General features: G+C 34.8%; 2 protein-coding genes across 2 annotated transcripts; both read left to right on the top strand.

The window, feature by feature from the left end:
• The first annotated feature begins 471 nt into the window (after positions 1 to 471).
• LOC132559166 (uncharacterized) lies at positions 472 to 2,927 on the top strand. The gene is made up of 3 exons (XM_060223780.1): positions 472 to 727; positions 2,076 to 2,256; positions 2,802 to 2,927. The coding sequence occupies exons 1-3, from the start codon at positions 548 to 550 to the stop codon at positions 2,915 to 2,917; spliced, it is 477 nt and encodes a 158-aa protein (XP_060079763.1). The 5' UTR covers positions 472 to 547; the 3' UTR covers positions 2,918 to 2,927.
• Positions 2,928 to 9,485: 6,558 nt separating this feature from the next.
• LOC132559163 (uncharacterized) lies at positions 9,486 to 12,615 on the top strand. The gene is made up of 3 exons (XM_060223776.1): positions 9,486 to 9,679; positions 11,249 to 11,429; positions 11,715 to 12,615. Exons 1-3 carry the CDS (start codon positions 9,500 to 9,502, stop codon positions 11,828 to 11,830), a joined length of 477 nt encoding a protein of 158 aa, XP_060079759.1. The 5' UTR covers positions 9,486 to 9,499; the 3' UTR covers positions 11,831 to 12,615.
• The last annotated feature ends 933 nt before the right edge of the window (positions 12,616 to 13,548 follow it).

Here is a 13,548-nt window from a genome sequence, read left to right as displayed (position 1 = left end):
TACAGGAAAGGAGTGTCTCCATGCTAGATTTTTGAACAAATTTAGTTATTTTCTGTGTTCATATATTATTAACTATGATAATGCTATCCACGAGGGATACTTTAAACCGAAGTTAATGGACATCAATATAGAAAAAAGTGTAATATATGATTACATGTAAGCAAACAGATAGTTTTGTATCCTTCTTCTGATTTTATCACACCTCATGTTAATGCACATACAATATTTTACTCTAAACGACATTTTTGTATTACGTGTTTAAATGAATCAAACTGACTAGGCAAAATTATTTTGCAGACATCTGTCTGATATATTGAATTTGTTTACACTATCACTTGCTATCACATGCTTATATCTAAAAATATTGAGACAATTTTTATTGTATATTTTGAAACTGCTGTATATCGAATTTTATGCACGTACGTACTCGTAAAATTCAATCATCGAATGTGCTAAAAAGTAATCACACTTCGTGCTGCACAGTTGCCTCGTGAGATTACAAGTATCGGGTAGACGTGTTTATAGGTCACACGTACACCGACAAAACATGGAGAAGGCAGCAATTGGTCTTATTTGTAAGGTGACTGCCACAACATCTGCAGGCCTGTTTGCTGGCAGTGCCTTGGGCAGTAACTTCACAGCAATGCCAGCCATGATGAAGATTGAAGATACGGCGTCATTACGGGTGGGATGGAAGCACCATTTCCTCCTCGGAAAGGCGTATATGGTAGGTACATGCTGAAGTCACGTAGCAAGGTCATATAAAACCCCTACTTTAAATGGAAGAATGTCAATATGTTTCAATGCTGTTAATATATATTTATGTAAGATATGAAAAAACAAATATTGTTTAGATGTTAAAACACGTGGAAGTAGTGATTGTCTTGTTGAGTGTGGCCTCATTTACATATTTGAATGTTTACTTAACACATGTATTTTGCTTCAATATACTATTTTCTAATCAGTAAAATGATTCAATAGTACGTTTAAATTCACCCTTTAAATAAACAATCGAAATGATAGACAACTAACTTATTTAAGAACTCCGGAATTTGATTGTTTTTCACCGTTGGAATGTGTTAAACAAACAGTCCCTTCGAAGCTTGCACGAAACCTTGACATTGGTTTGAACCAGTTTTGATATATTTTTACCCATCATGTACCGGGGTATCCATGCTGACATTTTTTGTTTGTCACATTCAATTTGTGTTTATCATAAAACCTTTGTAAAGTTAGACAAATTCCTTGATCTCTTTGTAAAGTTTATAGCGGTTGTAGATAAAACAAATCAGGTGTTAAAAACCGCCCACGATAGTTCGAATACACATGAATCGATAGCCAATGCTAATGACATGGGTAGCCTGTTTAAATCTGCTGTTATAAATTGCTTCCATGTCTTTTACAAAGAATTTGTTGTAGTTGCTTACAGAAAGGCCCATAGCTAAATGTCAAGGGAGCTCAGTTGATTCAATTGTTTTCCAAACCTCCTTACTACAGTCATTATTTAGATGTACATGCTGCTCCTTGTTGATGTTTAATATTTTGTATGTGACGGACGTGTTTGATGTTCGTTGCTTTGCCTGTTAGTTCCGTTGTTGTATACATTGTTCTTTCTTGGGAACATGACATTACGTACTTGTGTTGACTTAGACTCATATAGCGTGTTTTATCGATGAAGCAAGAGACGCAGTTCCGTAACACCTGATCCAATTCTCCGTGTACATTTTCAGGAGTCTCCGTGTAAATTTTTCGTTTGTTCATATTTTACCCTACTTTTATCGAATTCGAGTTTGACTTGATTATGTTGACACTTTAGTATTTTCTCGTTGTTTTAAATGATTATATCAAAAGCGATGACGGCGTAGAAATGGTATTAGCGATTACCTCAAAGTTGGACAATTATACTGTGCTAAATGTAAGTTGACAGTTGTACATTATCAAGACGCCATTACCGTGTCGGTAGGCTAGAAATTGATGTGAAAAACTTAATTATTTCAAATAGATATACGCAAGGCATTTTAATGCTTGTCTGTAACTGTTATATGTATAAAACTTATCCATTTTCATTTTTACAGGGGCGTTGTGCACAACTTAGTTTTCTAGCAGGATGTTCGGCATGTTATCTCGACAACACAGAAACCAAATACTACTGGCTTGCTGGAGCAGCTAGCATGTTCTTCATTTTTCCATACACAGCATTAGTTATGTTTTCCGACATCCAAAAACTACTGAAGGATGATGTTATATCGACAAGAGGTATTGGCGAAATTAGTAATAAATCCATTATTTTACAACGTACACGTTTCATACATGGATATGTAGTTTACTACCTTTGTCTTATCACGTCATAGTTAAACATGACGTCATTGTCTAATTCATGGTTCAATGATTTTAACAAATTTAATGTTAACTGCAGAGAAAAAAATAACTGTACTTGTAAATAATAAGAATAGCTTCATTGCCTCTCCTGTATTTCCTCAAAGCTTTATGTTAAAATATAACAGGTTCTCAGAAAACTTAAGTTCATGAGGTTGTGTTACACATACACTGTTCGCCAAGAGGTCATTAATTCTAAACACCAAACATGATCCTTTTACACAGATTTATCTAATCGATATTGGAATAACCCTTTTGTCTACTTCATAATCTCTTGGAAATGTTCCCTTTCGAGTGTATTTAAACAGAGTAATTCAGGATAATGAAATGAGGAAATGCTACATTAAACCATCTCTATAGTTTTCTTAACTAATTCATGCTTTGCATATTGCCATGTTTATATTCAAGTTTTGATTTCTTTTTAGGAGTAGACTGGGTTCGAGCCAGCATCAATACCTGGGACAAACGTCATTTTAAGCGCAGCATGGCGGGTGCCATCGGTTTTGGAATATTTCTATACGCGCTTTATAATAGAACATAATATATTTCCCGTTTATCGCAAAAAAAATATCTGTTGTTTCTCGTTATTAAGGCAAAGATATCCAATATAAAAAGTCAATAAAGCACACATCTTCAATGTGTTCTTGTTGTATGTCTTGTAATACAGTCTGTATATCAGGAGTAAGTATTGAATTATGAATATTAGAAACATCATTGGTGATTTTTGTTATCTTCATCAATCAAAGTCTCATTGGGAAGCTGTTTTTTCCTTTAACAAAAAAAATCCCATGCAGGTAGTCACCGTTCATCTAATGAAATATTGGATTCAATTTATCAAGAACAGACGTTACATTTTCCTGTATAACTAGATGATATTCAAAAGTAAATACATATACACCTACAGTTAGAAACTCATCTGATATCAGTATTTACACAGAGTCAAGCAAGATGACGTCGAGTTCATGTTGTTAACACCATAACGTGCCATATGCAAAGAGTTGTGGCATTCGACGGCTCTATATTAGCTTGCATGTAATGTAGCCAGTCTGATAAGTTCGATCCGATAAGTATTTCCTGCAATAGTTATGTTATTAGACACTTTTCGGAACCCAATGGAATGTAGTATTCAAAAACGGATTTAGTCAAAATATAATTTTTAGTTTGTTCAGTTCTGAAAAAATCTACCCTTTCTGCGGCGATTACCGCCTTTAATGTTATAGTCAGTGTATGAATACTGCATACTTAATATATGGTTGTTTCATGGCACCAAATACATTAAGATAAGCATTCAATATACAAGCAATGTTGATTTTCCATGACTTAAGGAACAACAAATGTCATGTTAGTTTCTTCCTGTTCATATTTACCTTAATTTCATTAAATTTGAGCCAGGATTATGATTCTCTTCACATGTTAGTATTTTCTTGTTTTTTTTTTTTTTTTTTAAACTCACAAATATCGCTTAGACTTTATTAAGAGCATTAATTTGATGGTAATAAATTCATCAAAGTTTTCTGTGGGCTTGTACCACAAGTGTGATACGAGTTGTGGAATAACTTTTCTCGCCGAAACTACTTTTTACGGGGAAATATATATTACTAGCTGAATTAAACAACAATCCAAACGCGTTATTTCTACTTCGGAATATAGTGTTTCCTGGAATGAACATTTACATGTCTCGGTTAATTACTTATAAGAATGGCGGTTCCCATTACGAACCCGACTCTCTCTGAAGATTCCATCACGGAATCAAGCGTCTTTTCCACAGAAAAAAAATACTCCAACAATATTATGACGTCAGATTTGTAAAGTACGAGACGTTAAGTGCTTCAGTAACACAGGAAAGAACTCAAACAGCGAGGGTTAGGCAACAAACAAAACAGGACGAGGACGGAAACCAGGAAAACGTGCGGGCAGTTTGATCTAGACCTCCAAAATCTCAACTAGATAATGTTTGATGCTACAATCTATAACTGTTGGGATTCAGTTCTGACAGAAAAACAAAATAGAAGATCTTGAACTGAAAACTGATGAATATGGCCATAGGAATATAAAGGATGATCGACCCAAAGAATTCTAATTAGTCCAATGTAAAGTAATTATCCATGTGTCCAATTGAATCGTATAAAATTAGCGCAAAACATGAACCATGTGAAGTGAAGAAAGCTGACTATGATGACATGTGAAGTGAAGAAAGCTGACTATGATGACATGTGAAGTGAAGAAAGATGACTATGATGACATGTGAAGTGAAGAAAGATGACTATGATGACATGTGAAGTGAAGAAAGATGACTATGATGACATGTGAAGTGAAGAAAGATGACTATGATGACATGTGAAGTGAAGAAAGATGCCTGTGATGACATGTGAAGTGAAGAAAGCTGACTATGATGACATGTGAAGTGAAGAAAGATGACTATGATGACATGTGAAGTGAAGAAAGCTGACTATGATGACATGTGAAGTGAAGAAAGCTGACTATGATGACATGTGAAATGAAGAAAGCTGACTATGATGACATGTGAAGTGAAGAAAGATGACTATGATGACATGTGAAGTGAAGAAAGATGACTATGATGACATGTGAAGTGAAGAAAGATGACTATGATGACATGTGAAGTGAAGAAAGATGACTATGATGACATGTGAAATGAAGAAAGTTGACTATGATGACATGTGAAGTGAAGAAAGATGACTATGATGACATGTGAAGTGAAGAAAGATGACTATGATGACATGTGAAGTGAAGAAAGCTGACTATGATGACATGTGAAGAGAAGAAAGATGACTATGATGACATGTGAAGTGAAGAAAGATGACTATGATGACATGTGAAGTGAAGAAAGCTGACTATGATGACATGTGAAGTGAAGAAAGATGACTATGATGACATGTGAAGTGAAGAAAGATGACTATGATGACATGTGAAGTGAAGAAAGATGACTATGATGACATGTGAAGTGAAGAAAGATGACTATGATGACATGTGAAGTGAAGAAAGCTGACTATGATGACATGTGAAGTGAAGAAAGATGACTATGATGACATGTGAAGTGAAGAAAGATGACTATGATGACATGTGAAGTGAAGAAAGCTGACTATGATGACATGTGAAGTGAAGAAAGATGACTATGAAGACATGTGAAGTGATGAAAACTGAATATGATGACATGTGAAGTGAAAAAAGATGACTATGATGACATGTGATGAGAAGAAAGATGACTATGAAGACATGTGAAGTGACGAAAGATGACTATGATGACATGTGAAATGAAGAAAGCTGACTATGATGACATGTGAAGTGAAGAAAGCTGACTATGATGACATGTGAAGTGAAGAAAGATGACTATGAAGACATGTGAAGTGAAGAAAACTGACTATGATGACATGTGAAGTGAAGAAAGATGACTATGATGACATGTGAACATGTGAAATGAAGAAAGATGACTATGATGACATGTGAAGTGAAGAAAGCTGACTATGATGACATGTGAAGTGAAGAAAGATGACTATGATGACATGTGAAGTGAAGAAAGATGACTATGATGACATGTGAAGTGAAGAAAGATGACTATGATGACATGTGAAGTGAAGAAAGATGACTATGATGACATGTGAAGTGAAGAAAGCTGACTATGATGACATGTGAAGTGAAGAAAGATGACTATGATGACATATGAAATGAAGAAAGATGACTATGATGACATGTGAAGTGAAGAAAGCTGACTATGATGACATGTGAAGTGAAGAAAGATGACTATGAAGACATGTGAAGTGAAGAAAACTGAATATGATGACATGTGAAGTGAAGAAAGATGACTATGATGACATGTGAAGTGAATAAAGCTGACTATGATGACATGTGAAGTGAAGAAAGCTGACTATGATGACATGTGAAGTGAAGAAAGATGACTATGATGACATGTGAAGTGAAGAAAGATGACTATGATGACATGTGAAGTGAAGAAAGATGACTATGATGACATGTGAAATGAAGAAAGCTGACTATGATGACATGTGAAGTGAAGAAAGCTGACTATGATGACATGTGAAGTGAAGAAAGATGACTATGAAGACATGTGAAGTGAAGAAAACTGAATATGATGACATGTGATGAAAAAAGACATGTGAAGTGAAGAAAAAGCTGACTATGATGATGTGACATGATGACATGTGAAGATGAAAAGTGACTATGATGACATGTGAAGTGAAGAAAGATGACTATGATGACATGTGAAGTGAAGAAAGATGACTATGATGACATGTGAAAGTGAAGAAAGATGATATGATGACATGTGAAGTGAAGAAAGATGACTATGATGACATGTGAAGTGAAGAAAGATGACTATGATGACATGTGAAGTGAAGAAAGATGACTGATGACATGTGAAGTGAAGAAAGATGACTATGATGACATGTGAAGTGAAGAAAGATGACTATGATGACATGTGAAGTGAAGAAAGATGACTATGATGACATGTGAAGTGAAGAAAGATGACTATGATGACATGTGAAGTGAAGAAAGATGACTATGATGACATGTGAAGTGAAGAAAACTTAATATGATGACAGGTGAAGTGAAAAAAGATGACTATGAAGACATGTGAAGTGAAGAAAGATGACTATGATGACATGTGAAATGAAGAATGATGACTATGATGACATGTGAAGTGAAGAAAGATGACTATGATGACATGTGAAGTGAAGACATGTGAAGTGAAGAAAAAGATGACTATGATGACATGTGAAGTGAAGAAAGATGACTATGATGACATGTGAAGTGAAGAAAGATGACTATGATGACATGTGAAGTGAAGAAAGAAGCTGACTATGATGACTATGACTATGATGACATGTGAAGTGAAGAAAGATGACTATGATGACATGTGAAGTGAAGAAAAGATGACTATGATGACATGTGAAGTGAAAAAAGATGACTATGATGACATGTGAAGTGAAGAAAGATGACTATGATGACATGTGAAGTGAAGAAAGATGACTATGATGACATGTGAAGTGAAGAAAGATGACTATGATGACATGTGAAGTGAAGAAAGATGACTATGATGACATGTGAAATGAAGAAAGCTGACTATGATGACATGTGAAGTGAAGAAAGCTGACTATGATGACATGTGAATGAAGACATGTGAAGTGAAGAAAGATGACTATGATGACTATGACATGTGAAGTGAAGAAAAAGATGACTATGATGACATGTGAAATGAAGAAAGATGACATGTGACATGTGAAGAAGAAAGATGACTATGATGACATGTGAAGTGAAGAAAGCTATGACTATGATGACATGTGAAGTGAAGAAGAAAGATGACTATGATGACATGTGAAGTGAAGAAAGATGACTATGATGACATGTGAAGTGAAGAAAGATGACTATGATGACATGTGAAGTGAAGAAAGATGACTATGATGACATGTGAAATGAAGAAAGATGACTATGATGACATGTGAAGTGAAGAAAGCTGACTATGATGACATGTGATGAGAAGAAAGATGACTATGAAGACATGTGAAGTGACGAAAACTGAATATGATGACATGTGAAGTGAAAAAAGATGACTATGATGACATGTGAAGTGAAGAAAGATGACTATGATGACATGTGAAGTGAAGAAAACTTAATATGATGACAGGTGAAGTGAAAAAAGATGACTATGATGACATGTGAAGTGAAGTAAGCTGACTATGATGACATGTGAAGTGAGGAAAGCTGACTATGATGACGTGAAGTGAAGAAAGCTGACTATGATGACATGTGAAGTGAAGAAAACTGACTATTCATCATATCTTGTTGATAACCACAACCAGTACGGTAAAAAGTGGGTCAAACATCCTTGGACACTGAGATAGCATAGGATCTCTAACACATTCTCCTCATATTTATGTGCAAGAAAGTTATAACACGCTTTTCCAAATTTATCACTTACATTGGCATATTCACAATAACTGACCAATTGTTATAATAAACTATATTCGTACAATCAAATATGTGTTGTCAGATTTGTTTGCAGTTCAATATACCATACAATGTATTGCGTAATCATATACGTCATGTACAGGTAAGTGAATATATCTATAGGATAAATACAATTTCCTTACCAATAGATTTATCACTGTCGATACCAAGATTGAATCAAGCTTGTGAATTTGTGCCAAATATGATCGAAATTATGGTATGCACATGTATACATATTTTTGTACCTCAGTCTGTGGATGTAAAAAAATGTAATTTTGCCTGGTTGTTTTAGAAAGGCACCTTATGACGTATTCGTCAAAATCCAATATACGACTATCTGCCACTACGGTGCACTTATCAATTTGAAAATTATCCATTCAGTACTTCTCTAGAGAGATCAATAGCAAACTATGACATTTAAAAACCAAGATGGCCGCCTGCCAGCAGACTGTGCACGACTAGAGAATAAGGAGAACCTTCAAATTGAAAATGAGAAAGATCCATCCGGTACTTCACAAGAAATAACGAAAACAAACTTTCATTGACAAGATTCAAGATGGCCGCCTGTCGGTAGTATTGTTTTCCCGATCGGTCTTAAAATTGGTTATGAACAACTTCAGACCAAGACATTCCTGCATAAGACATTGCAGAATGAGGAGTCAAACAGTGCTCTACAAATAATTATCACAACAATTATTTGAGGACGATCAAAAGTGATTTATTAGTCCACCATGATCAGATGGCTAAAACTAAATGCCAAGCTTCAATTTATTAAAGATGGCAAGATTTTAGTAGTCCGACGACCTACAGGCAATGATATTGATAGATAAATGGCGTATCACTAAAAACTAACTATGCTTTATAAACCACTACCTGACACGTGTTTACTTTGTTACCTCGATAAATAGCAAATGCTTGCCTGCTTAAATAATATAAAATGAATACTACTTGTACCGTGACATCGATACTACATACACAATATGATGAAATTATTTAACATATTTCAGAGGATATCCTTCCAATACCACGATAGCTTACAGGCTACATCGTTACCTTGACCTACCTAAATACACACTGTTGAAATACACGCGGGTCCTTACAGAGCGCGGCACAGTCTTCACACGATCTACACAAAATTAACAAAATGGAGAGGGCAATGGTTGGAGATATATGTAAGGTCGCGGCCACAACTTTTGCAGGCCTGTTTGCTGGCAGTGCCTTGGGCAGTAATTTCACGACAATGCCAGCTTTGATGAAGATTGAAGATACATCGGCATTACGGGTGGGGTGGAAGCACCATTTCCTCCTCGGAGCAACTTATATGGTGAGTTCACACATACATAAATCGAGGCGTGTGTATATATATAGACAGTTTGCCTCGGGGAATTTATCTGCTTTTCAGCATGAGTGGTACTTTGTAGACGAACATAGTATGCAGTTGCCTCCCTTCTTTCATTACATTTTAACAAATCAATATAACGCATAAATTTTTCTTATTTTACACTTGATAAAAGAATGCACTGCTTGGTTTTGAGAATATATTATTTTTGCACAATCTCTGAGTCGAAGTATTGATGTGATGAAAACCCGATTGCACTTTTACCAATCGTTTGGCTGTTAAGAGACCACCAGGATTGCTTAGAGGGGTTGAGCTAGTATGGTAGTCGAAAGACGCATGAGTGCGGCATACGTCTTTGGTATTTTATTGGTAATCGGAGTTCATTTTCTCGATCGAACATGAAAAAGTACGAGGTCGCCTACACGACAACATGGATTTCCCTTGGCATCCAGTTTTATCTGACACTTCGTGTGTTTCCATTCAGGCTAAAAAATAATTTGCTTATCGAATATTACACATACGAAAATAGTTCCGTTATCTTTTGTAGGGTAGATTTTTCGGACAGGTCAAAGGTTAGAGGTCGCTGTTTTATCGGTGATACCCACCTTGTGACTTGTTATAAGATGATATTTATACAGTTTGGCGAAGGACAGCATTGATAGGAACATCACACCCAACTGAAATGACAGTTATTAATTAGCTATTGTTTTTTTTCAGTTGTGATGGACATGATGCTAAAATAATATTCGCACTTTTGCCTTATTAAAACAAAGTACTATACATATTTGCTATATATGTGGTGTAAATCAGTTTTGATTCTTTGGTCTGTCTTCTGTTTCATTAGACTATTTAACTGGTGTTATGTTCTAGTCACAGGATTGACTCCTTGATTATTACTCGTCATCTGTTTTACCCCGATTACTCAAGAGTTAATTGGCTCTTTGATTAAAGCCTTCTGTTATACTAATGAATTACTTACTCGGACATATAGTTTACTCTTTCACGTAATCTTTTATTTGACTCGGTGATTACTCGATACTATGTTTGAGTCTTTGATAACTAAGCCTTATACTTTACTCTTTCATTGATCAGTCTTGTGTTTGATTTATCAGTTACGTATACGCCTCTTACTTCGTCTGAGTTTGACGTCTGAATCATTTAGCTTTGTGTTTGGCACCTCAATTGAATAACATTTTAATTACTCAGACTTATATTTGACTCTTTAGTTCCACAGTCCCTCATTTTTAACCTTTCCAGTATCTTATGGTATATATTGATTTCACAGTCGCAAATTTAATTCAGATTGCTCAGTACCATATTCGAATATAGATTTACTTCATGTGGTGTTTGACAATGTATTTATCTTGCCTTGCAGTATCCTGAATAGAGATCTGGTTTTACTTTTTTCATTATCAAATTACTGTCATATCTAGTATCAAGTTTGATTTTCTGGATGATGCTTCAATTATTTTTCTATTAAGTAATTACAAAGTTTTTTATTTGTTAGTATTCAATGATTTAAATATATCAACTATATGTTTCTTTCATATGAAGCCCTGCCTGGCATTGGGTGGTATGGTATCGGGAGGCGTGGCGTGTTACCTTGACAACACAGACTCTAAGTATTACTGGTTGGCTGGTGCTGGATGTCTCGGTATCATTTTGCCATACACAAAAGTAGTTATGCTTTCTGATATCTACAAACTACTCAAAGATGACGTGATAGATGTGAGAGGTAATTGTTACTGATAACTTGATACTGATAAATGTTTGAACAATTAAATAGCAATAAACAAGGTAAACGACAACATTTATTTACTAAAGTATTAAAATCAGATTCATTCGTTATCTAAATCCAAAATTCATCCCACGGTTATGATTGTGTTACGTTCATTGTATACCATGGTGTTTATAAAATCATCAGGTCTTATTCTGTTATCAAGACTCTCCGTATAAGTCTGCCTTTCGTTAAGGTTTCGTCCTTGATATTTGACGTGTCGATATTCTCTTGTATTTGTAGGTGTAGACTGGGTTCGTGCAAATATCAATACCTGGGACAAGCGCCACTTCGTACGTAGCATGCTGTCATCTGTTGGTTTTGGTATCTTCCTGTATGCCCTTTACAACAGGAAGTAAACTATGCGTGATGTTGACTGCGTGATGACAACATAGAATCTTCAGCTTTTTGTTTGTTTGATATTTTTCTCATTATCATTAAAATGCTTCTTGAGCTAGATACATATTATAAATAACGTTTTGTTAAGGAAGGAATGAACCGATAGCTTGTTTCTGTTGTAATAAGTTTGTATACAAGAACAAATATCATAAACAATATCATGAGCATTTGCGTTTCTAAAATTGATGCATTCAAAGGTTAGAAATAATGATAAATCAGCCATGTAATTTATTTTATGATTTCTGACATTGATTTTTATTATCTTGTTTTTGTATGAACATAGATATTAACATTTTGTGTTTTGTCGAATTTTATTTTATTTTATTTTTTTTTTTTTTCGTGGCGAAAATGAAATTTGAGAGACATCGGCGGGTTAAGCTTTCTATTGTGTGTGTTGAATCTTCGATATTGGATGTTAAACGTGGATACGTCATAAATACCAATTAAATCATCAGATATTTGTCACAATTAGGTAATAATGTATACAAAGTGAATAGTTGTATTGTGCCTTACGTAGTTTAGGTTCCACTGCATTTAACATTGTGCCTCAAGTAACATTTTGGTATGGTGGCAACATCGTGTCACTGACGGCACAGGTCCACTTATCCCAAATCATTAGCAAAAGTGTTTCCGTTAATAAATATACAAGTACATTTGTGTTTTGTGCTGTAAATTTTCGAACACTTTAACATTTACATTTCTACGTTATCTTTTCTGCTTTGCATTGTTTGACTTGCTAGAAAGAATGTTATCAATAAATATTTCATATACAAAATACTTGTCTCTTTACTTGTGTTTGTCTTACTAGTTTCACGTTTGCTTGTTTAGTTTCTAATCATACGAGAAAGATAGAAATAGAAGTGTAAAAAATACATGTATAAATGAAGTAAAATTAACGAAAAAGAGTGGAAGGAGAATCGCGAAAAGATGACAACGATGATGTCCTGGTGTGTCTATAATTCTTAGTCTCCCTCGTGGCCTTTCTTCAGCTCTAACTGCAGACAGCCCTACCGAGACGAAGGCTACCCACTCCGACACGAAACAGAGAGGAAGACGTTCCTATTCAATACTTAATCATCTGAAAGCTTAAAGTCCCTCATTTTGTTTTATAATATTATTCATATCTTCAGTGACAATACTTGAAAGAAATTGAGAAATACGAGAACTCACAAGGCTACAATCGATCACGTTAATATATACTACTATCATTTCTGGTATTCCGAGACACATGTAGGTTAGAAATGTACGACATATGTATGTTAAATATATATGTGATTAATATAGAACGAAATTATTAGGATATGATTATTTAAAACATGCTGATTTGCCATTTTGCGATAAAAATGGGCCGTGAAGAACAAATAGGGGGAAATAAGGAAAACTGATATCAAGTAAAATAAAATACAAAAACAAAAACAAGGCAAATGAAAAACCGTAAAAAGATGTATATTTCAACAAATGTTTTGAAAGTTCGGTATAGAAAAAAAAGATGCCAATCTCCTAACAGCATACATACAAATGATTCGTATAAAGCCATGTTCGCTGAATTTTGAACAACTAAAAGACATAATCAGAAAGCAAACAATTCGAGGTAGACCGGTTATAGACCCTACAGATCGAGTTCCTGTATAAATATAAACACATGGTGCGGGTGGACTGACCTCGACCTTTTGTAGCT

Source organism: Ylistrum balloti, unplaced genomic scaffold (genome assembly GCF_031769215.1).
Source record: "Ylistrum balloti isolate Yb309-2 unplaced genomic scaffold, AGI_CSIRO_Ybal_v1 Utg370868, whole genome shotgun sequence".
Classification (NCBI taxonomy): Eukaryota; Metazoa; Mollusca; class Bivalvia; order Pectinida; family Pectinidae; genus Ylistrum; species Ylistrum balloti.
The sequence above is the reverse complement of the archived record's forward strand: the minus strand, read 5'-3'. Positions and strand labels throughout refer to the sequence as shown.

Excerpts from the sequence above, each read along its gene's own strand:
- LOC132559163 (XM_060223776.1), top strand. The coding sequence starts at position 9,500 with ATGGAGAGGGCAATGGTTGGAGATATATGTAAGGTCGCGGCCACAACT. Across the intron at positions 9,680-11,248 it reads TCCTCGGAGCAACTTATATG|CCCTGCCTGGCATTGGGTGG; the intron begins GTGAGTTCACAC and ends TTTCATATGAAG. Across the intron at positions 11,430-11,714 it reads TGACGTGATAGATGTGAGAG|GTGTAGACTGGGTTCGTGCA; the intron begins GTAATTGTTACT and ends TTGTATTTGTAG.
- LOC132559166 (XM_060223780.1), top strand. The coding sequence starts at position 548 with ATGGAGAAGGCAGCAATTGGTCTTATTTGTAAGGTGACTGCCACAACA. Across the intron at positions 728-2,075 it reads TCCTCGGAAAGGCGTATATG|GGGCGTTGTGCACAACTTAG; the intron begins GTAGGTACATGC and ends TCATTTTTACAG. Across the intron at positions 2,257-2,801 it reads TGATGTTATATCGACAAGAG|GAGTAGACTGGGTTCGAGCC; the intron begins GTATTGGCGAAA and ends ATTTCTTTTTAG.